The sequence below is a fragment of the Necator americanus genome, chromosome I (assembly GCF_031761385.1).
Source record: "Necator americanus strain Aroian chromosome I, whole genome shotgun sequence".
Classification (NCBI taxonomy): Eukaryota; Metazoa; Nematoda; class Chromadorea; order Rhabditida; family Ancylostomatidae; genus Necator; species Necator americanus.
In genome coordinates, this window is record NC_087371.1 from 10,144,319 (window position 1) to 10,167,083 (window position 22,765).

General features: G+C 43.6%; 4 protein-coding genes across 9 annotated transcripts; 2 read left to right on the forward strand and 2 right to left on the reverse strand.

The window, feature by feature from the left end:
* Positions 1-1,019: 1,019 nt before the first annotated feature.
* On the forward strand, positions 1,020-10,613 carry RB195_005039 (uncharacterized protein; the record flags this gene model as incomplete). 4 transcript variants are annotated; one of them, XM_064177319.1, is made up of 8 exons in its annotated part: positions 1,020-1,146; positions 2,323-2,379; positions 2,440-2,564; positions 2,685-2,753; positions 2,824-2,862; positions 2,953-3,101; positions 5,971-6,011; positions 10,534-10,613. In XM_064177319.1, 8 exons carry the CDS (start codon positions 1,020-1,022, stop codon positions 10,611-10,613), a joined length of 687 nt encoding a protein of 228 aa, XP_064034441.1. The 4 variants fall into 4 exon arrangements, with proteins under 4 accessions (XP_064034441.1, XP_064034442.1, XP_064034443.1 ...); XM_064177318.1 differs by lacking the exon at positions 10,534-10,613 and adding an exon at positions 6,542-6,612; XM_064177317.1 differs by lacking the exon at positions 10,534-10,613 and adding an exon at positions 6,304-6,383.
* A 1,401-nt stretch (positions 10,614-12,014) lies between these two features.
* RB195_005040 (uncharacterized protein) lies at positions 12,015-16,738 on the reverse strand (the record flags this gene model as incomplete). 3 transcript variants are annotated; one of them, XM_064177321.1, is made up of 5 exons in its annotated part: positions 12,015-12,140; positions 12,194-12,384; positions 16,369-16,383; positions 16,449-16,541; positions 16,603-16,738. In XM_064177321.1, 5 exons carry the CDS (start codon positions 16,736-16,738, stop codon positions 12,015-12,017), a joined length of 561 nt encoding a protein of 186 aa, XP_064034445.1. The 3 variants fall into 3 exon arrangements, with proteins under 3 accessions (XP_064034445.1, XP_064034446.1, XP_064034447.1); XM_064177320.1 differs by lacking the exons at positions 16,369-16,383; positions 16,449-16,541; positions 16,603-16,738 and adding exons at positions 13,670-13,775; positions 15,094-15,266 and having other exon boundaries at positions 12,194-12,349; XM_064177322.1 differs by lacking the exon at positions 12,194-12,384 and having other exon boundaries at positions 12,070-12,140.
* RB195_005041 (uncharacterized protein) lies at positions 15,628-15,831 on the forward strand (the record flags this gene model as incomplete). The annotated part of the gene is made up of 1 exon (XM_064177323.1): positions 15,628-15,831. The coding sequence occupies one exon, from the start codon at positions 15,628-15,630 to the stop codon at positions 15,829-15,831; it is 204 nt and encodes a 67-aa protein (XP_064034448.1).
* A 968-nt stretch (positions 16,739-17,706) lies between the features above and the next one.
* On the reverse strand, positions 17,707-22,386 carry RB195_005042 (uncharacterized protein; the record flags this gene model as incomplete). Its single annotated transcript, XM_064177324.1, has 5 exons — positions 17,707-17,730; positions 17,893-18,025; positions 19,309-19,400; positions 22,126-22,209; positions 22,336-22,386. The coding sequence occupies 5 exons, from the start codon at positions 22,384-22,386 to the stop codon at positions 17,707-17,709; spliced, it is 384 nt and encodes a 127-aa protein (XP_064034449.1).
* Positions 22,387-22,765: the final 379 nt, after the last annotated feature.

Sequence of the window (22,765 nt, forward strand, 5' to 3'; positions counted from 1 at the left end):
GGTGAAATCCTTGCAAATTACGAGATCAATCGCCCTTGATGCACTCCGAACGGTTTTTTTTTCCTTAAGTAAAATGATGTTGCTGATCTGACTAATACGAACGCTCATTCTCTGAAGTGTTTTTTGCGAGGTTTGCTAGGGTTGATTCCAGCGCGCCATTTCGAGTGCGTACGCAGATGCACCGCAACTACACTCGTGATTAATGTCGTTTTGACTCGACTATAAGCATACGGAATACATGGGAAATTACAGATCTTCCAGAAATCAGACGTGTTGATCTGTCCCGAAGGGATTGGTCCGTCCTTTATTCCACTTTCCACTCCATCCTTTATTTTTATGAGGGAAAAACTCCTCAAACAAGAACCATTTTCTTTTGACCGATTCAAGAACAGTTGGATCTAGAAAGCGTCGTAAATATAGTTGTCCCAAATAAGATGAAATAAACAAATGAATAAGTTTCAAAACAACCACGGCACTTAAGGAAAATCGACGTTATTTTGAACTAATTTCGCATATGTTACAATTTTGAGATGTTGAACAGTGTTGAACAGAGAAGTAGGGTTACGTAAAGTGTAAAGGCAGTCTGAAAGGCAAAAGGCTGTAAAGGCAGTCCCAGCATGTGGAGGTCATTCAACGACCAAAATTGTAGGGGTCAAGCTCAAATAAGCTAAGCAAATCAGGAAAGCGAACAACGTACATCATCTACAAACGCAACTATTCTACCGTGAGGTAAAATGAATAGTTGGGTGGTGAGGGTTAGCCACTCTGTGGCGCCCTTATTTCTCGAGGTAAATAATTAGATCAATCGGACCCTAAGACGTAAGTATTAGTTTTAGAGTATCTGAGACATGTAAACTAAAGTTACTAAGAGAAAAAAGTAAGTTAGAACGTCGAGAAATAAGGGCGCCCCTGAATGCCCCAACTACATTCCCCCCCATTGTGTACCCTAGGTGTAATCAGTAATCGTGAATTGTAACCCACTAGCCAATTCTTTACGATGCTGCAACTCGTACTAGCAAATGTCTGTTTCAAGCGGGATGGTTCGTGCTTGTAACGATGGGTCCCAAACCGATCCCAAGCCAAATTCAAATGTACGTTACCGTTTCCGTGATCCGGTGACGACTGGTGCAGACATTGGCCTAAACGGTGCAGATTTTGCCTGCGGTTGTACGGGTTCTTTGCTGGGTCATTCATGGTCGTTCTTCTTCTGAATATCTTCATATCCCATTCTTCTTGTTTGAGTGGTGTACATAGTCGGGAGTCCTCAGCTCTGCTACATGTTTTCTTTCTAAGGCAGGAGCACGGGAAGTGTGGAGCAGTGGGAAGTTTCTTGAAGTAAATAACTATATCAATCGAAGCTCTAAAGCCAAGCATTAGTCTTCTAATATCTGTGACATGTAAGCTGAAGCTACTAGGGGAGAAGAGTGAGACAGAGCGTCACTAAGTGCCTCCCACAAGAAAAAAAAAGAACTACATTTTCGCCTTTGGTGGTGTTGTATGACCAGAATCAAATTGTCACTTTTCTTGGTTGGCGTTGATCAGCTTATTGTTCATTAGTGGATCAGTTCGTGATCAGCGCATCACCACATACGAATTCGCCCATTCGTGTAAGTGCTACTTTCGACAAGTGGAGTGCCAGCTTCGAAGATCTACTCTCTTGTACGTTCCCAATGTGATGAATTCTGCTTTGTTTACTCCCGCAAACTAATTATATTTCCTCTAAACTGACTCTTTGTACCAGCGCTCTCTGGTGCCAACAGGCCGTCTGAGTGAACCTTTTTTGAATGAGGTTCCGAAGAAGTGCGATAGAATAAACTTAGGTAGAACGTTGAGATCAGTGGACGTTAATTCTTAGTTCTACTGCACCATTCTCTTTTATCGGTTTCTTTATCGCCTGGCTCGAACTTATCTCTTCATGGCCTTTTTCGTCCCCTTTTGCAACTTCTTTTGGAACTACTGATGACGGACAGTCGTTCAGTCGGATTATTTGCTAAACACGTAACAGCTGCTCCTTTTTTGAGCCAATAAGTTTAGATTTCAAATTATTCTATCACAACTTTCCGGGCTAGTTTGCTGGTAGCAAGTTTAATTTCCTTCCTGAGTGTAGTTTGCAGATGTCAGTTCCATTATTTTCCATTCGGAAGCATAAATTTGACCCCGCTTAGCGGCTTTTTGTTTTTGGCGTTGCTCATGAATTACTGTGTTGAGAAGGAACAAGAAATTGATGTTGTCGTATCTCCAAAGCGTCGCAGAGCTTTCCATGTTTCAGTTCTTTTTTTGCTCACCTGGCAGTAATGACCTTGCTGTAGAGTGATCTCTTAGGTAACGACATTCAATGTTTTCTCTGGAAAAGCACTGTATGGAGGAGGATCATTATCCGTTCTTTTAATATGTTCATGTTCATTCCCGTTATGTTCGACCAATGTTCTTCCTTTCTAGGTGTTCAGTGCCATTGTCGGCGCCATTGTTGTAAACATAATTGGTCCACTCCCTTTCTGCTGGCAGTGAAAGATCCGGAGACGAAAAAAGCATTTATTGTTGATGACGACTCCAATAAATATAAGGTTGTTGGTTTTTCGCATAAGCATGAAAGTGTATGCATTATACTATAGTGTTTGTATTTCTAATTATTAATGGTGTAATAGATGCACTTTCTATGTTGCGTATGAATCAACTTTTTTCAGCGAAGGTCGCAGTTTTGTTCGACGAATTGGAAGCCAGCTACCGAGTTTGAAGTGGCAGTGAATAGATTCGTGATGGAAATAAAATCTTTGCCCAAAGACATCTGCCATTAACGTGTTTCACCTGCCAAAATCATGGAAGGAATGTGTCGCGATCTCACTGGAGGAGGAAAAAACAAAAGTTAGTTGACCATGGACGAAGCTGTCGCTATAAAGGCGGAGGCAACAAATGATTTTCCTCTGCTTACGTCAATATGAAAGCTTATTTTAGTTATCCTGTGCAGTTACGACGGCGTGTTTGCATGTTTGCACGCAATACTGCCAGGAACGTGCAAGCGAAAATTCCGAAATATGCCAACATACACGACTGTGGAAATTCCCTGTATACGAACCGCCGTTGGCTGACGCAAACATCTTCCTGTGGGTGTTTTTTGAGCCTATCTATTCTGCAGTTAATGCTGAGTGCCCAATAATTGAAAGGTACCTGAATGTTTGAAAAAAAATTATGGGTGTTTTTTTTGTGGATGGTAGTCTTTAATTCCCGTCGCGTAGCGACGTCAGTTTTCAGTACTATCGATTGGTGAGGGGCAGCATCGGGAATCTAGCTACGATCCATCTTCGCCAGCTACGGCAGCACGAGTGCAGTTGGGTTAAAGGCATCACCCCACGAATCTGAGGTGGTGCAGATTTCAGGTGAAGTATTCTTATAAGAGATAGTAGATTATGAAGAGGAGGGTGATTCCGTCCATTTCTTCCTAATTGCCGTAAAAAACGGTCCGGAAGATTCGGCGCCGCACAGGGCTGGCGCGCTCCAGTCGAACTCCTTGTAGAAAATAGTGCGTCAGAACGTCCGAAGCCGTATCTTCCGGCCGTTTTTTACGGTAATTAGGAAGGAATGGACGGAATCATCCCCCTCTCCATAATCTACTATCCCGTATACGAATACTCCACCTGAAAGCAGTACCACCTCAGATTCGTGGAGTGATGCCTTTAAAACGAAACGAAGCTCGATGTAGGTGCGTAGGCTCGAAGTGGTGCGGTGGAGCGTAGCGGTTAAAGCCATCACTCCATGAATCTGGCGTGGTACGGATTTCTGGTGGAGTATTCGTATACGGGGTTGTAGATTATGGGGAGGAGGGTGATTCCGTTCATTTCTTTCTAATTGCTGTAGAAAACGGCCCGGAAGTTACGGCCTCGAGCGTTCTGGCGCACTATTTTCTGCAAGGAGTTCGATTGGAGCGCGCAAGCCCTGCGCGGCGCCGCATATTTCGGGCCATTTTTTACGGCAATTAGGAAGAAATGGATGGAACCACACCCCTCACCATAATCTACTATTCCGTATACGAATACTCCACCTGAAATCCGCACCACTCCAGATTTGTGGGTTGATGCCTTTAAATCGAAGACGCGTATTGCCACTACGCTCCACCGCACCGAACTTCAGTGATGAGTGGTGCTCAGTGGTCCAACCTAGATCTCAACCGCTAGCTCCCCTGCGCCGCTTCGGAAAAGAAACCGGGGAAAGCTTATGCTTTACTAAAACAGTATTCTGGTAAGATGAAAAGATGTTCTCCAGTCCTCAAACTAGTGAAGTGGCTGTCGGTGACGCAAGCCTTCCAGTTCGGGGAAATCAATTCAAGACCTCGTTGATCCGGTAACTGCCTTCAGTTCCTGTATTCGAGCACGTTCATAGACCGAAATATGCGGTTAACGAGGAAACATCGACCGTGTCGGAGGTTCTGGTCTGTATCCAAAAGGTGAAAAATGGAAAATCTAATAAAGACGACGGGATTGGCGCAGAAATGCTGAAATATCTTCCTCCTTCTGGGATTCCTGAGATGACAAAGATCCGCTTAATATGGATAGACGAAAAGATACCTGACTCTTGGAGACTTGCTATCGTAATTCCTCTCCAGAAAAAGTTATCCGTCACGGAACCTAGGAATTATCGAGGAATCCCTCCCCTGCGTGTCATGTACATGGTTTTGGAGCGGCTTATTCTGGGCCGACTTATTGAGCGTCGCGAAGAAGTAACGCGCGACGAACAAGCTAGCTTTCGTTCTGGACTATCTACGACTGACCAGGTGCTCATCGTCAGGAGGGTGATTGAAATCTGGCAGCGTTATCCGAAACCAATGGAATTAGCCTTTGTGGAAGTCGCTTTCGACTCTCCGCATCGAGGCCATCTTCTCAACGCGCTCCTTAAGAATTATCGAGGAATCTATTTGCTGCGTCTTATGTACATGGTTTTGCAGCGGATTAGCGATTTATTGAGCGTCGCGAAAAAACGACGCGCAGAGAGCAAGCCGGTTTTCATCCTTGCCGATCTACGATTGGCCAGGTGGAAAGCCAGCTTGTTCGTCTCGTTGTCTTCGTTAGGAGAGTGATCGAAATCTGACGTATTCGAAGCCAGTGCAATTAGTGTTTCTGGTTTTGAAGCCGCTTTCGACTCTTTTTATCGAGCCCATCTTGTCAACGCCTCCGCGCCGATGGAGTACAAGGAACGTTCGCTCGCCTGTTTTATGACACGAATCGACGAATAGCTGCTGCAGTTCGAACACCAGCCGGACGTACAAGACCGTTAGAGGTGGTAACCGGAGTAGAACAAGTGGCAGTGATAGGACGCTTCCTGTTCAACTTCGCTGTTGATGGCATCATGCAAGGAACAGTCGAGTGTCGTGCAGACATCTTGGCACTATCAGGATGCCCCTTGACTGGATCTCTTCGAGACTTCCAACAGGAATCAGGGTGGACTGACAACCGATCGAACTCGTCGATGAGTTCTGTTACCTGGACTGTATGCCGGAGTACCCCGACGATAATTCGACGTTATATTCGTGGAAAGCAGTACGAAACTTTAACATGTTGTCAACCTGCATCGAAGCTGGCTGCAGGCTACGGACTATGTCTACGCCTTGATAAAAACAACCAGATGTGGATCTCTCATTTCTGCACTCAACTCCTTAGCCGAATGCCTGTGGTCGATCCCCATCACCAACGAAGTGAAACTGCGAGTCTATTTCTCCGCAATTCGCCACGTCACGATGTACGGAACGGAGACTTGGGCAGCACCGTCTAGAGTGACGAAGAGGCTTGATTACACGGAAAGGAAGGATTTCCACGATTAATGACAGATAAAGGACTTTTTTTGCTGTTCATGACTAATCTAACTGACTAATCTAACTCAACATATTTCTTCATCGCCTTTGAAATGTTTCTGCGTAATGAATAGAATTAGCAAAAAAAAAAATTCTTTTTTGCATTTATGTTATTTTCTTTCATGTTTCAGCGATGGACTTGCTCCCTCATATATGTTGTCGGATTTAACAGGTAAGAGTTCAATCACTCGGTTGCTCACTCGCACTGATTCACTTCTTCACTCGCACTCCTCACTTGCTCACTCACACCCACCCACTTACTCACTCGCACCACCCTCTCTCTCGCTCGCTCGCTCGCACCAGCTCGATCTCACTCTCATCCTTCACTCTCATTCACCCACTCACTCACTCCTACTCTCACCTTTTCTTTTTCACTTTCCCACTTAGTCTCACTCGCACTTACCCACCCTCTAACTCGCTCTCTCTCTTACAGTGAAGAAAATATCAACTGTTTTATTTTCCAGACGTGTGGTATTTATTCTCCTTTTGTTCTCCTCAAATGTTAGTATGGTATCCTTGTTTTGTTATCCATAATCACTTATGAAGAACTGAGAATGGAACAGCAATAGTAACATGATCAAACAATTTAACCTTTAAGTTTGCGTTCTTTGTAGTAGTTAGAAATAAGCTTCCACATATCTTTCATGTATTTTAACGCTTGATCCGAACTTAAGGGTATGTACATGCTCAATCTTGCTTCAGGGAACGTTACATCACTCCATTTTCGCACAAAATTCATGAATGACCACTCTCACTGCTTCATTGTTACATAGCAAGGGAAAAGTAAGTGTCCGAGATATTAGTAATACTTATATGCCGATCAGCTTCATGAAATGAGATTGCGGAACTAAACGTATGTTGGTTATCATTTGGTACACTGCTGGAATGACAGTCCTTGTTAAACATGATACGCCCTGCAGCAAAACTATCCGAAAATGTGTGGATTTTGCAAAGAAAAGGGATTATTATATGTAAGAAGTAACAAATCACAGTGAAGCTTCGGGAATTGTTCTCGCTGAAGGACTGGTTCTCACAGCAAAATGGAATTTTTGAACATAAAGAATAAGTGGTTTGATCTAGAGTCCTCCAGTGTCTGGTGGGTTCAGGACGTCGCTTTTCGATGCCCTTCTCTTACCGTGCTCTTTGTAAAAAAAAAAGTTTTCTCGTGTATGTATTTATGCCACTATGTTATTTAGAAATAAATCCCTCGTTTTCCGATTACCCAATAGGATGGCACGAACAGGGCAGTACCGGCAGCAGATTGCAGTTTGCGGCAACAAATTCTTGGCCGGCATTGCCGTATAAGTATCTTTTTTGTAGCTTGTAATTTGTACCGGTTAACAACAGAAAGTGAAGTCAAGTTTGGCCAATTGGCATGAAATTTATATGCTGAAAAATGCGAAATCGCGAAGTAGGAACGCGAAAGTTCGCAATAATAACAGGATGGCAAGCGAAGCAGTGGCTCGGTGACAAGATAGGTCTTAACGGAGCATGTATAGCGACTCAAAGAGTCAGGAAAACAGTGAGTCTGAGTGGACACGCAGTCCCCAGACTATGTCAGACTGCAGTATTCACCACATGAAGCGAAGGGTAATTTGTTTGAGGTCAATCAGCCGCTGTGGAATGCATCAGAAGTTTGACTGCGATCTGAAGTAGAAGTTAATGATCACGTGTGTGGCCTACGTCAGGACACAACGACAAGAGCGGCTAGATGGTGCATAAGGTCGGTGTTTTTATCCGGTCTCGCATCCGGCATCCGGTTGGCCGATCTCGCTGAAGACTTTGACTGCTGTTTGCAATCGCCGACGTTCGTAGTGGAACATCTTATCATTGCGCTTCAATTAATATAATAACAACATATAAAAGAGGAAGTGCTTCCAATACAAAACGTTTTCCGAGATCTGTTGTTCAGCTGGGTGGTTTCTATCTCCGACTTCGCGTCGACAAATATGCCAGATGTGCAATTTTCTGGTTGATACACTTTCTATTTCCCATAATTTTTCTGTATAATGCGGTAAGCGCCAATCATGCAGTCCCACATTGTCTAATGGTCATTCGTCTTGCTGCTATTGAAATACTGCAGTAACATCAGTGTGAAATTTGTTTTGCGGTATATCAATTGTCAATGCATTTTTTGAGCAAGTTCTCATGTTGGTAACTATGTCTTGCAAACGCAAATTGCCGCTCTTCACTGCATTGTCAGTTCGAATGAGTAGGATCAAATTGAGCTACCTCATTCAGCCAGGCTAGCGTAATGGTCTAAAGTACTTTTTTCTGTGAAGGCCCTCAAACCTGTCCCTCTTGTTCATCGCGAATTTCGAAAAATTGTCAGGAGCTTTGTACGTGCTAACAGACACTCTTGACGACGGGTCGACGTTCGCTATTTTGAGGCAGAAATGCGGCCCAAGAATAGTAGCTTTGGTTTCAAATTCATCAACGATAGCAGCCTAGGGACCGAAAGCAGGACAGGCATAATTGTCTTTCTGCATTCTCTCTCTATGTGTCGACGACAGCCTGACGAAAATTGAAATCATCACACAAAAATGTTGGATATACCCTTTCCCGCTGCATCGCTCTCAGAGTGGCTGCTCTAGATAGGTTGAAGTAGAAATTATGGACTGGTTTGTTGAGAATACGCAGCACACCCGATACGATATGAAGGCCGGTACGGGCACGTCAGAGCTGTGAAATGTGTATCCGAGATGGCGACCGAATTGTGTATCAAGCTAGTCACACTGCAGCTGATGATTTATTTCAGTTATTAGTCAGCTATTTCTGATATGACGTGACAGATGGATGTTTGTCACAAATGCAATGGCACTCGTACCTTACAAAACTGTCAAAACGCTGCATATGTCGTTTATATGAACAATGGGAATACAGCAAAACAGGAACGCGATGAACGGTGCAGCTTGCTGTCCGTTGTCATCCGACCGGAATCTGCTGGTGAGGCCTGATTCCGTTCTTTCTGCCTAGGATGGAAGGGAGTTGGAGAGGACATATACAGTTGATGTGGGCGGTGCTTGATGAAGGAGTTGAACCCGTTGATTGCATTCGCTTTCTTCTTTTACCCTTCTAGGTGCGCACAGTTTTCGGTGAATGCATGAACGCTCAGGCCTCTTCTCTTCGTGACTAAGTTACTAAATTTGAGCTCTATAGTCTCCTTGGGTGGGTATGTGCGCCGGTTTCTCTCCCAGATTTTAAGTTGTTTGTTGTAAATCCTTTGTGCACGTGCCTGTGTATTCGATTCGGGTGGATGGACGGAAAAATCGAAGGACAGGTTACTGTTCATAGAACCTCATCAGAAGCAGCGCCGTCTGACATCGCCGGCAGCACCGAACATCGAGTACCATTCAGCCCGTTCTCTTCGGTTAGTCATTGCGAATGCTTCATTGTAGTCTCATGTGCTATATGATTATGATTCTTTCGTTACTTCGTACGCGCTACACGCATTCGTTGTACTTCACAAATGCCAAATTCTTGGATGCCAAATGTATATACGCAAGAACACTCAGCATTGTTGTATTTTTCTAGTTACGTCGACTATGTGGCAAACAGAAGAATATATAAATTAAATATAAATCTTGAATTCACCCAACACCTCAGAACTAAAGGTCAAACCGCTTGTATTGTTTAAAAATTCGCCCTGCTATGAAATCTACTCCTTTAGCATGAACAATTTTTTTTACGTATCGCTGTGATTCGCTGTTTTCTTTCCTTCCGCACAATAATCCCTTTTCTTTGGTAGATTTACGCATTTCGTCATAATTTAGTATCAAACACTGTCATTTGAGTGGTGGACTGGATGACGTCCAATTTATTTCTGAAGTCTCGATTGATTCCACGAAGTTCCTCAATGTATCCTTAATCCTCAATGTATTGCTTCGGCGATTCTCTACTTTCCTTTAACCATCACTACAGCCATGTACGCTGTTCTCCATGAACTGTGTCCAAAAATAAGGTCTATCCAAAGCTGGAATAGTGGAGCATGTATTCATCCTTAGGTTCTAATCGAGCAGTCTGTCCAATTCAAATTCAGTGTTTGTGATGTGAACGCTTACTTGGAACTCCTGCAAAGAACGTTGCTAGAAGAAAAAGAAAACAAATTTCTTTATAACTGACTATGAAAAACAAAACAACTCTGAGCAACATTTAAGGAGAAAAAAAGGAAGAATACAACAAAAATACAAAAATAGTTAAGCAGTTGTTCTAACTGTAAACGAGAGAAGGGAGAGGGCGAGGTAGGTAGAGAGAGATGGGGAAAGTGTGTTTGAGGAAGGCAGAGAGAGGTGAGGAGGAAGACGTGGTGGGAGTTGAGAAAGAGGATAGAAGAGTAGGAGGTAAAGTGGTGTGCAGCAGAGAGCGCGAGATGAAGAGGATGGTGCACGAGAGAGCGGGAGGTGGAGAGGGGGAGTACGAGAGAGCGATACAGTACGCGGGCCAAGAATACTTGTGAACAGATGCGTACTCAACGCTTCTGCCACCCTAACTCACTCACACCCTCACCTTCCCTCCTATCTCACCCATACTCTCACCTTCCGTCCTATCTCACCCACGTTCTCACCTTTCTCCTAACTCACTCACACTCTCACCCTCCCTTCTATCTCACTCACACTCTCACCTTCCTTCCTATCTCACTCAAACCCTTTCTCACTCTATCGAAGTAAAGCGTGGTTCGCATTAGCAGATTTCAGGAGCCGAAACTGATAACGACGAACTGAAGAATTTTTATGGACTCAGAATATCGTATATCATGAACTCGAGCAATAATTAAATCGAATAAAGATAACATTGTTGTAGTCTTCAGAAGCAGCATGCATTCTCTATGCGAGAAATTCAGAAGTATCTACGAGAGATTGCGTCAATCGAAAATAGCTGCAGAGCAAACTTTGGGAGGCAATGATGGTATAGTGGTGTAGCGACGAAAGAACGAAGCTTACCGTCGCATCTGCATCTACGAAGAGGCAATCAGCTTTAAAAGTCACACACCTAGGCGTCTTTCAAACTAAGGCTCGAAGACGAGGAACAAGGAATATCCTCTCATCCTAATTCCGAAAACCTACAAATGTGTTGGACATCGCATTCAATTCCGACCATCGTCCAGTAATATTCTGGAAAAGAAGTGTAGCAGTTCCATCTCAATCGAAAATCCATCCCTCCGGGGTCGATAAATTGGTACCAGAATTGTCTGGGAGGATATAAACACTGACTTGACACATCGGCTAGCCACCGCAAGTCATTGTATAGGCCAGTTACACGTTCGTGAACCTCAAACGATTCTGAACTGAAGTGAACCTGGTGGCGCATTCCAAGCAGATTGATTAACCCCAGACACTGTCCTTTATGTTTATAATGACTAATGCTACTATAATGTTAGTTGCGCTTTGAAGTAGGCACAGTCGTCCCAATAAAATGCAAGAATAGCAATCGCAAAAATTATTTCAATGATGAACATTTGTATTATCCAGGTCAGTCACGCTATAAAACTTGAAAATTATCGTTGGGTGCATATGTATAGCGACTGTTCTTGTGTTCGGTATCTACTCCTAAAGTATTAGCTCGCAGCAAAGGTTCGGTCACCGTATGTTAGTGATGTATCAAAAAGGTTACGAGAGATTAATAAGCCCTAGCATACTACTGCATAGAGCTTATGTGAAAACCGCACCTAGCAAACAGCAAATAAATCCAAAACGACTTTCAAGGAACTGCTCCTGTCCAGATGAATGCAGAACACCGTGTGTTTTTAGCGCAATATTCAGGGAGTTGTAGCAGCCAAACAACAGAACCTTCGTGGGAAAGTGTTATAATACCAGAGGATTTTGAATATTCGCCAGTGGGGATCGCGTACACCACTTCGGTTGGCACAAATGGTTGCTCTACATGTACTGCATGTACTTCCTCTCACTCCGTCTCTCATTTCCCTTATCTCCTCACACTCTCACCCTCCCTGTTATTCACGTGCTATCACCCTACCTCTCTTCCGCTCGTGCTTTCACAAAAAAAGAGTTCAAAGTAGAACAAAGATAAAACAAACAGAAGTACACTGACCGGATAACCAAGCAAGAAGAGATGCAAACATTACCGGTATTCGGTTACTACAAGAGTTGCATTTGTCCAACCGGAAGCAAACGAATTCACAATTGCAGCTCTAGGTTGCGGCCATTTTTGCACCGTTCTAGAGAGATTCGTCTTCAAGTTCATCCGATCGTCGAGGTTCAAACTGTGTCGTGTCACGAATCGCTACTACGGTTCCAATCTTTTGGAACAAGGCAATGGGCAGCAAGCCGATAGCCAATGTGACCTGCAACAATGATGCTGCATTCAAACAAAAGACAAATTCTATTAACTCTTAACCTTTTTGAAACGAATATACACCACCAAATAAATGACGAGTAGCCAAAGTTCCAATCGAATCGCTTGTTGGGCTTTATTCTGCGTATGCATTAACACTTGCCACATCAACATCATCAACACATCACGCGGTCCAACTATGGCGTCAGCGACCGCTCGCTGCATGGACAATTGTGCTCCGATTCCAGATTGGTCTGGGAAAATGTGGTAGGAATCAGAGATGTCTTAAAAATATTGCTTAGGTAGCAAATGGATTGAATGAAAATCGATCTAGGAATGGTACTGGTGTGGAAGATGCAGTTCTTAAAGCCTCCAGAAGTTGTGCAATCACTCGGTGACTTCACGGAGGAGCATAACCAACCGACAGTTGTTTTCGATCTTCGATGGCATTGACAGAAAATCAGCCGATGGGCTCCTGTACGTTCGCCTTTATAAACACCGACAGACTGCGCATTTCATCACTAAGCACAAAAACATCTCTTTTCTTATCGAAAGGTGGACTGCATAACGGGCCTCAGCTATGGGAAACCACAAAAATCCTAGATGAAAAAAAAATCCGACAATGTGAAGTGAACCCTGAATCACATTAAACTTGAGAAATTTCCCAAATTTCCCAAAGTAAAGAAGCTGAACGCCTTTCGCTGCTCAACTTGAACTGGGAAAAAAGGGTATGATCAGCCAAAACCATGAATGCGGAGTTGTTTAGGTGTGGGAAAAACCGCATAGTTTCATACTGCAGCATCAAACAAACTAACTAATCTAAATGAGCAACACCCAATGAAATTATTGCAACAATATTCAACGTTTTTTCTCCAGAGAGTTCATATAGGTAGAAGAATCACTCTTTTGTGTGTGTGTGTGTGTGTGTGTGTGCTCACGTTGATTTCCGTCATGTTCTACCATTATTGACTGATCACTGTTCTTCTTTTCAGGTGGTTAGTGCCATTGTTGGCGGCGTTGTTAGGATGCGCGTTGGCTGCTCGTCTCACTAATATCGCGGATAGAAGACTTGGGATCTCACTAGAGACAGAGATAGGAGTTAGTCATTTTTGAATGAACTTCTTACTTACTGTTCACATTCTTAGCGAAGACAATCAATACAACCGAAGAAAATTTTTCAATATATGTTTCCCAAGTGGGGTCATGCATCCATCCCGTTCAGAGATGTCAGACAAGATGTCAACACGACCCCACTTGGGAAACACATATAACATATATATATATATATATATATATATATATATATATATATATATATATATATATATATATGTTATATGTGTTTCAGGGATATATATATATATATATATATATATATATATATATGGGTCTGTTGACATCTTGTCTGACATCTCTGAACGGGATGGATGCATGACCCCACTTGGGAAACATATATTGAAAAATTTTCTTCGGTTGTATTGATTGTCTTCGCTAAGAATGTGAACAGTAAGTAAGAAGTTCATTCAAAAAATGACTAACTCCTATCTCTGTCTCTAGTGAGATCCCAAGTCTTCTATCCGCGATATTAGTGAGACGAGCAGCCAACGCGCATCCTAACAACGCCGCCAACAATGGCACTAACCACCTGAAAAGAAGAACAGTGATCAGTCAATAATGGTAGAACATGACGGAAATCAACGTGAGCACACACAAAAAAGAATGATTCTTCAACCCTCTGAAGAAAAAACGTTGAATATTGTTGTCCAGGAGATCCCTCTACAACAATATAAGTCTTGTCAGGTAAGCAACAGAGCAACTGGAACTTGGAAAGCTATGCGATGTGCTGAAGATACAACAATATCAATTCCTTGTTTCTTCTTCATGTAATAATACAAGAGCAGCGTCGGAAACCGTGAGCCGTAAAGAGAGACCAAATTCATGGTTCCAAACGAAGATTAAAGGCAGCATATCACGAATCTGACGTGGTGAAGGAAAACACTGGAAAATCTAGAGTTAGAGTTGTAGAATGCGGGATCAGAGGTCGTCGCTCGCTCGTCTATCCTTGATCGTCATAAGAAACAGTGTGGAAGACGTTTTTAAGACGATTTCAGTTGCAACGCGCCACCCTTGTGCAGGTGCCACGTCCATGACAGCCTGGCCGAAGATTAGTGATGTCTTCTCACCAGCCTATTCAAGTGAAACAAATGATTAGGCTGCCAAAGGGAGCATAGAGATCGTTCTGACGTACTTTGTAATAACCAAACTGGTTCTTACGCCGTTTTTTTCACGACGACCAGCAAGGGATGAGCGGAACCCTCCCGCAATTTACAACCCCATTTCTTACTTTTTTCGCGAATTCTATCGCCACGTCAGATTCATGGTAAGGTATGGCTATTAGGTCTATTTAACATGATATTTGATGGTTATCATGGTTATAACATATGACTGGAGGATTAGTTCAACTGAAGGGATATCCGTCGTCACCATAGGTGGGATAGGGAGAAGCCGGACCCTCCTCAGGGGGGGGGGGTTTCCCCAGGGGGGGGCCGCGGAGGGGGGGGGGGTTTCCCCCCCCCCCCAAAAAAAAAAAGGGGAAAATCCCCCAACCTTTAAAAAAGAAGAAGGGCCCCTTCCCAACAAAAAAAAAAAAAGGGGGGGGGTCGTCACTAGTTCCAAAAGAAGTTACAAAAGTGAATGAGAAATACAATGAAGAGATGATCTCGAGCCAGCTGATAAAGAAGCCGATGAAAGAGAATGGTGCCGTACAACCACGAATTAACGTCTGGTGATTCCAACCTTTTATCCAAGTTTAGTCTAATGCATGTCTAACCAGGCTGCCAGCTCATTCGGACGGAGAAGACGAGGCGGCGCTAGGCCGGTGGCACCAGGGAGCGCTGATGTCGGCTGGTGTGAGACTAGTATGGCTCATTTTAGGGGGTAAAATGTAGTTGGGGAGGACCCACTCTGAGGCCACAGAATCGAACTGTTTTCCTACCGCATTTACTGTCATTCGTAACTGATACTTCGACTGTGCCAGTACTGTGGTATAAGGAATAGAGGTGGAATAAGGTGATGGAGCACAACAGGTGCAAAGTCGTCCATAGAATAGGTTGGCCGTTCTCATCGTTAAAGGCATCACCCCACGAATCTGAGATGGTCCATATTTCAGGTGGAGTATTCGTATACGGGATGGGAGACTATGGAGAAGGGGGTGATTCCGTCCATTTCTTCCTAATTGCCGCAAAAAAACGGCCCAGAATATGCGGCGCCGCACAAGGCTGGCGCGCTCCAATCGAACTCCTTGTAGAAAATAGTGAGCCAGAACGCCTGAAGCCGTATCTTCCGTATTGTCTTCTTTAAAGCAATTAGGAAGAAAGGGACGGAATCACCCCCCCCCCCCCCTATATAGTCTCCCATCCCGTATACGAATACTCCACCTGAAATCCGTACCACCTCAGATTCGTGGAGTGATGTCATTAAACTATTTCATTTGCATAATGACTGCCTGTAACTTGCTGACACTTCGTGACTTCACTCGGGTTACTGATTACCACTTGGCCGGAGCTTGCAATAAAGTCCAGGGAAGAATTCGGCGAATGGCTGATCGTGGATTGGTGTGGAAGGAGCGACTTTGCCCCGACCGTGGAAGTCACGTTAAAGTCGCGAAGCAGGCGAATGTGAACAGCCTTCATAAGGGCTAACCTAACGGCCCTTTTTAGAACCACCAAGTTGCGAATACTTATCAAAAATGTGTGAATAAAAGCTGTCGCATGCATGGAGTGATCGTGGAATGCTAAGGAATTAGTTCTTGGATCTTTTTTTTCTCTTTGGAAGTAACATATGGTATGAATTAGTCATTCATTTCTCGAAAAGTTGTTCGGAGTCAAGCGCAGCTGGGGCCACTCAGTGGCGCCTTTATTTCTGGAAGTAAATAATTGAATCAGTTGGAGCCCTAAGACCTAAGTATTAGTTTTAGAGGATCTATGACATGTAAGCTAAATTTACTAAGAGAAAGAAGTTAGATAGATCGTCCTGAAGTAAGGGTGCCAATGAGTGGCCCACAACTACATCTTCTCTATTGTTTGGAGGATTTGGTAAAGTTACAACAGTGGTAGTTCCACCCCTGTCTTCCTTTTTACTTAGTGGCTTCAATTTTTTCTAACACTGATGTTTAGGTCCTAGGGCCTCGGAAAAGAAGTCAATCTTCGAAAACTCCACTTCTCAAAAGTGACACTCACATAAATCGAGGAATCCTTAGATGATGATCCGCGAATCACCGGACAGTGTACAAGTGAACAGCAAACAGATCGACATCAACCAAGAAAAGCGAGAATTGATTCCGACCACATCACACCACCAGATTCCGCTGCTCCCGCCTTTGAAAGAAAACATGCGACACAGCCAAGAAGTCCTTAATTATGTAAGCCATTCAAATAAGAGGGATGGAATATGAGAATAAAAAGAAGAATGACCATGAAAGATGCAGCAAAAGACCTCTGGCACTGCAGATGAATAGATACTTGTTAGGCCAATGCGCTCCAACCGTAATGAGATCACGGAAACGGTAACGTAGATTTGAACTTGGCCTGAGATCGGTGTAGGACCCATCGTCGCAGGCGCGAACCACTCAATTGACGCCTCAATGGGAAGGACAAGACTGGTACGAGTTGCAGCGTGGTTTCATCACTTTTGAGACAAATAAGATGAGAAACAGCACACGTTACGAAGGAGTGGATAACTGAACCCTGGATTTTCGCTAGGATTAGCTGCGTTGCGCGAGCAACACCAAACTCCCTTGTACTTCTAATAAGCCAAATTTAAGAAGCTAATTACGACAGTGATGCAAAATACATCATCAAACAACTCTTGGCTTCTGGATTTTGAAGTTTTTGATGGAAAATTGTAGCAAGCGTGCTGATTTCTCAAGCTAGGTGGCTTTATCTTCTTGCAGGAATTTGTAGTACGTAGTGGTTCGAATATGACTTTGACTTCTTGAAGTCATGCTTAAATACCAGTGAAATGCGTCCGCTTATATATCTTTCTGGTAGGAGCTTCTAGGACATTCTATTATATTCTACTGCTCAAAATTTTTTATTCAATGCCCTAAAAAATTCCCGATCGAAGTATAGGTTTTGGTGCAAAGACTTTCGGACCAACCTAATGATATGATTCAACTGCCACCTGGGACGGCAAAGTACATCAGAACATCCTCGAGATCACTCGCATCCGCAGCGCGACAGTGCGGCTTCGAGCGTAGACGCTTGTGCAACTGCACAAAGTTCTGGATCGTTTCGACCTCACCAGAACTTCGCGGGTAGCATTTGAACAGCATGGGAGACTCGGAAGGAAACAATTTTCGAGATCTCGTTTTCGACAGAGTTCCCATTTGCTACCGAGAGATGCTCGCTTGATATCATTGTGTTAAATTTTTGCTGGTGCTGTTATACAAACAATTTGGTAGAATCCCTTTATTTTACTTTAATATAGAGCAACAGCACATCAAATAGTTATTGCAAAGATGTGTAGTCGTAGTAAAAATGACACCTTCAGCTTTGCTTCCCACCCTATTTATTAGGTTATTTGGCTTCTTCGAACTGAACCTAAACTACATCTTTGTCTGTGTTTGTCGTTAGACTTTTTTCTTCAAATAAACAATTGATGCTATACAGACAGAATAATCTAAATGCCATTAATGTCAGCTAAAACCGAAAACGTCGAAACATTTGTGCAACCTTCGCAACCCATTTAATGACTACAACCACCTTAAGTCTGAATTCTCCTTGCGGAGGCCCGTAGTGTTCGCTCCACGCTCCTTCGCAGGTGCATCCTTCTGGCGCAGGTATGTGGTAGACACCGAAATGATGCTTGTCGTTTTCCGGTACTTCTCCGTTAGGCCTTGAAGACAAGAATTAATTGAGAAACCAATGTTTTCTTATAAAATCAAAACCATTGAAGCACTTATAAAGGGAACAAAGCACAAAAATGAAGAGGTTGAGATTTCCCCGCCAATAAGATAGGATTAGCAATATAGTTCACGAATATGCGCAACAACACTCAATTCTCCCTGGTTGTCCAGATGAACGGCGCAAGAAAAGGTCTTGCTTATCCATTTTCTCATACGAGACGCCTTTCATCCTCCCATGTTTGTGAGAGCACATAAGTAATACACAGTCTGCCAACGAGCAGGAAAAAGAGCGCCGGTAGCCCTATGATAGTCCTCTCACTGGCAGAAGCGGCTGGAGACGCTGCCCTCGAAGAAGTGAGGCGTCATAATCTGCACCTCATCTGTCTGTGGACAGATCTCGACACCTTAAGTTTCCTGATGTGTTGCCTGTAAGGCAGAAAGTTCCGGAAGCAGAACATTACCCTCATGAATAGGTGTAGGTGGCAATTGACGGGTTGAACCATGAGCTCCGATCACAGTGTTTCAAGGGAATTTCGTGTTCAGAGCGTAGGCTTCGGTCCTACAATTACCGCCTGTATTTTCAAAGCTTCTTATTTTGGAATGCAATACCAAGTGAGTACTGGGTGAAGTCCTGGGGAAACGTACAGCTACTTCCACTTTTTCTTCCAAATTACAATTTTGGCGGTTACTCTCGACGCTGTGAGGAACTCCAGTTGAGTCGAAAACTTATAGTTGGTGGGGGTGTCAGCGGCTGAAGAACATCTGAGATGTAACCGTCTGCAATCGATGCCAGAGCATTTCAGCGCACAGGCGGCCATACTGTGCACGTTCCCAATAGTGCAAACGTACAGCAACGTATTGTTATGGTGGGATCAAAACGATATGAAGCTCAGTACAGTTGCGTAATTGGATGCGCTCGACGCGGCTCGGTGGCGCACAATAATTAGGATCGAGTGATCGAGCCGTTGCGAGCAGCACTCATCGCTGCAGTGCCCTATGGTCCCACGGTCCCACCTCGATCTCGATCTTTACCATCTCCGAGCCGTATCCAGCGTACCGCTTATGCAACTGTACTGCGTACATGTCGTTTTAAACCGACTATAGCTTGAATTTCTAACACGATTGTACATCTTTATAAAATAAGAGTCCTTAAATGATACCATGCATTTTACCACAGCATGTTAAAAACAGTTGAGATGGAATCACCAAGCTATGGACTTCTGTGGATTCATTAATTCATTTAGCACCACGACTGTAAACGTCAACACCTCACTTGTAAGTAAGCGTGATATTTGAAGATTGGTTATAGTCAAGAATACCGGTTGCGGGCCGTATTTTGAAGAGATCGTTCCGCGTACACTTAATCTGAAAATAGGGAAAGTCGATACAACGTTTTGGTTGTAAGCAAACCAAAAAGAAAAAAAAAGTCATTTGAAAGAAAACCCGGGAAGTCCACCATTAATTGTTTATTGTCTCTAATTTTTGAATAGTTTTTATGGAAACGTTTAGAGACTTGGAGTTTACTAGAGCCTTCAATGTTTGCGAGATGCGTGCAGATTGTAGTTTTTATCGGTTATCAAAAAAAAAGTTGAAAAACTCAAGTCAGACATCAAAGCTGTTCTCATGACATTAGATAGCTGCAATTCTGCCAGCTTAGTTTTTTTTTTCTAATCTAACTTCATCCTCCCATTGTTACTTCCTCTTTGCGGGGTAATTATTTGTTTAAAGAAAATAAATCCTGGTGAGTGCTTTCGGTTGAGGTCCCCCATCCGTTCGCACAGGCCCCCTGGCGAAACTTTTCCATCCCTTTGAGTTGTAACCTTTCTGGATTTGGGGAACGACTTCGTGCGGATATTTCTCACTTTCAGGTAGCTGGAAAATTAAGTGGCAACCCAAACGCAAATGCACAAAAAGACCAACGACGAAGTGTAGCACTTTTTGAGCGACGTTCATCAATAACGAAGCCTGTTGCGTTTGCTTGTCTGAGCAATGACCCTGTCAACGATAAATCGTCTGTCATCAGCAAAGTTCATTGCAACTGCCAACGACTGCAGGAGTGTTGCTGCTCTTTGAGCAGCTGATTTCTTTGCTTTTTATATAAAAGTACCATTGAATGTCACGGAGGGATCACGGTCGGCTAGCCACGAGGCTACGTGACGAGTCCCGAGGTGGCGGATAGATCTAGTCGCGGATCGAAAGAGACCTTGTGCCTCCCCTGGGATGCAGGTGGGTTCAGTTGACGGACTCCCTGTTTATTCTCTGCTAGGACTGACTCAGGAAATCCTTGTATCCCGCACTTCGGTCCGGCTCAAAACATCCAATCAAGTTACTGGGAGGTACAAGGTAGGCGGTTTTGAGACGCCTCGCTTGCGAATGCAAGAAAACATTACTTTTGTCCACTGTGGGAGCACGCAACGTTTCCCCACAAACCCGTGGAGCTGAAAGCTTGCAATCTGTCCATGGGTTTTAAAATGTTTAAGCATGTCACAGTAATAAGAGAGAGTCTTCTGATTCTGGAGGAAAGGCTGGTACGGTCAAAGCAAGCTCACGGTCGGCGATTTTAACGCCAGAATTGGCCTAAAAAAGTCACATCGGAACCCACGGCCTTCAATAGAATAACCAGGGAGAGAGGCTTTCCTACATATCATCAAATTATGTTTGCAGCATAGTGTTCTCATCTCTGTATCGTGCATCCTAACTGCTCAGCAATCAATCGATGCGGCAGTTAATAAGGAGACTATAGATGAGGGAAACCATTGTAGAGAGCTTTTTCAAGCTCTAGGACCATCCAGAAGCGAACTCATTGATCTTTTGCCGCGAATGATAGACCGCAGCGTACAAATACAGCAAGCAGGAGAAACCTTAGGATGCAAAGAGGGAGAAATAATGAACTTCATGGAAGTGAAAAATTCGGAAATCGCAGCATTGGAGTTGAAGTTAAAGTTAGTTTCGGACAGCAGAACGAACGGCATGCACAGCAACCAAATGAGGTGATGCAGCCTCAACAAGCAGTGGGGGAAATCCCAACAATAACAGGTAAGTTTACCTCAGAAGCCTGGAATCAGATTCGATAAAGGTGCAAACTTTTTTGATTGGTAATGCAGGTACACCAGCGCAGCCCAGAATGTACCAGGATTCCACCGTATCGCGAAAGAGGACCGATGAGCCTCAATCGTCCCGCCAGACGACTTGGCGAACAAGATCACTTATATCCTAAATTAGGTCATGCCTCTTGCGCCCGCCTGGTCAGTCGTCTCGCTCATCTCGTTATAGTAACACTGGTAGAGCTGATACACCACTGCTCGGGACCCGGTTTTCCTCACTATCTTAAGCTCTCCGCTTTATTTTGGAGTGCTCGGAGAAACCACCTATCTTCACTCGGTTATCCGACGTGCGAACCTTGAAGGCAGCATACCACGAATCTGGGGTGGTACTGATTTCAGGTGGAGTATCCATATAAGGGATCGTAGATTGTGGAGAACGGGGTGGTTTCGCTCATCTCCCCCTGAATCACTGCAAGCAGCCGGCCCCTGAATTCTGTTTTGTACGAAGCCTTCTATTGCAGCGCGCCACCCTTGCACACATAGCGTCCCTTACTGCCTATCGGGACAGTCGAATTGATTTTCGACGAATCGCAGGGGGGAGACGACGCAAGTGGTGGAGCGTTGCAATAGATGGCGTCGTACAAAACAGCATACTGGAGGCGGCCGTTTGCAGTGATGCAGGGAGAGATGTGCGGATGTGAGCACCTGTGCCTCCATAATCTACGATACGGATACTCCACCTGAAATACATTGATGTAAGCTATTTCATTTTCCTCAGATTCGTGGTATGCTGCCTTTGAGTCACCAATCGACCTCACTATCGATCGACTAAGAGGCACTAACGAATAACTAAATGGTTATAAGACATGACACAACAACGAATAACTAGGTACCAAATATACACGATGTACATATTGCAATTCATAATACTTCAACACTTGGACATTTTCAACATTGATGTAAGCTATTTCATTTTACTCGAGATTGTTGATAACGATTACGCACGGCAGTTTTCTACAATTCAAAATATTCGAAATCATTCTTACCTTAAAGGCCTGTTTCATATCACTTTTGTTAGTAATTTTTAGGTGTGTCTTGATTTCTTGAGTGAGGTCGCCGACGAAACGAATCTAAAAATAATTGTTAGGTTTTAGTTCTGACCTAGTCTTACCTTCACGTAATTTGTACAGATATGTGGCAGACATGTGAAACACATGCATAAGTTTCGGTTTCAGAAAATTATTCGAAATCCTCACCTTGTCGTTCGGTTCCATTGTTATCATAGACTTTTTGTCTTTTGATGCCATTACACCCCACCGCGAGAATGGAGTTGGTGAATAAAATGAAGCTTACTCCAAATATAGCTCATGACTCTGATTCTATATAACTCATGTTTGCATAATCCTCTAGTTCTTAGGCTACGGTGTCTTGATCTTCGTTAAAAATAAAAGTGCATATTCTGTTCCACTCTTTGATTTTGACTTTAGCATGTTATGGTTACTACATATTTAATACCAGTCTGAACGTCCAGCTAGCGCTGGACTTCAGGCTTCTTCTCTTTTCGTACTTTTTTCGCTTGCCTTCAGTTACCAATTCAAATTTAAGACAGGAGCACTTCGAGTAAAATTCTGTCATAGAATTGAAATTGCTTTTTTCATACGAAGCATATCTCGCTTTTTTTTAAAG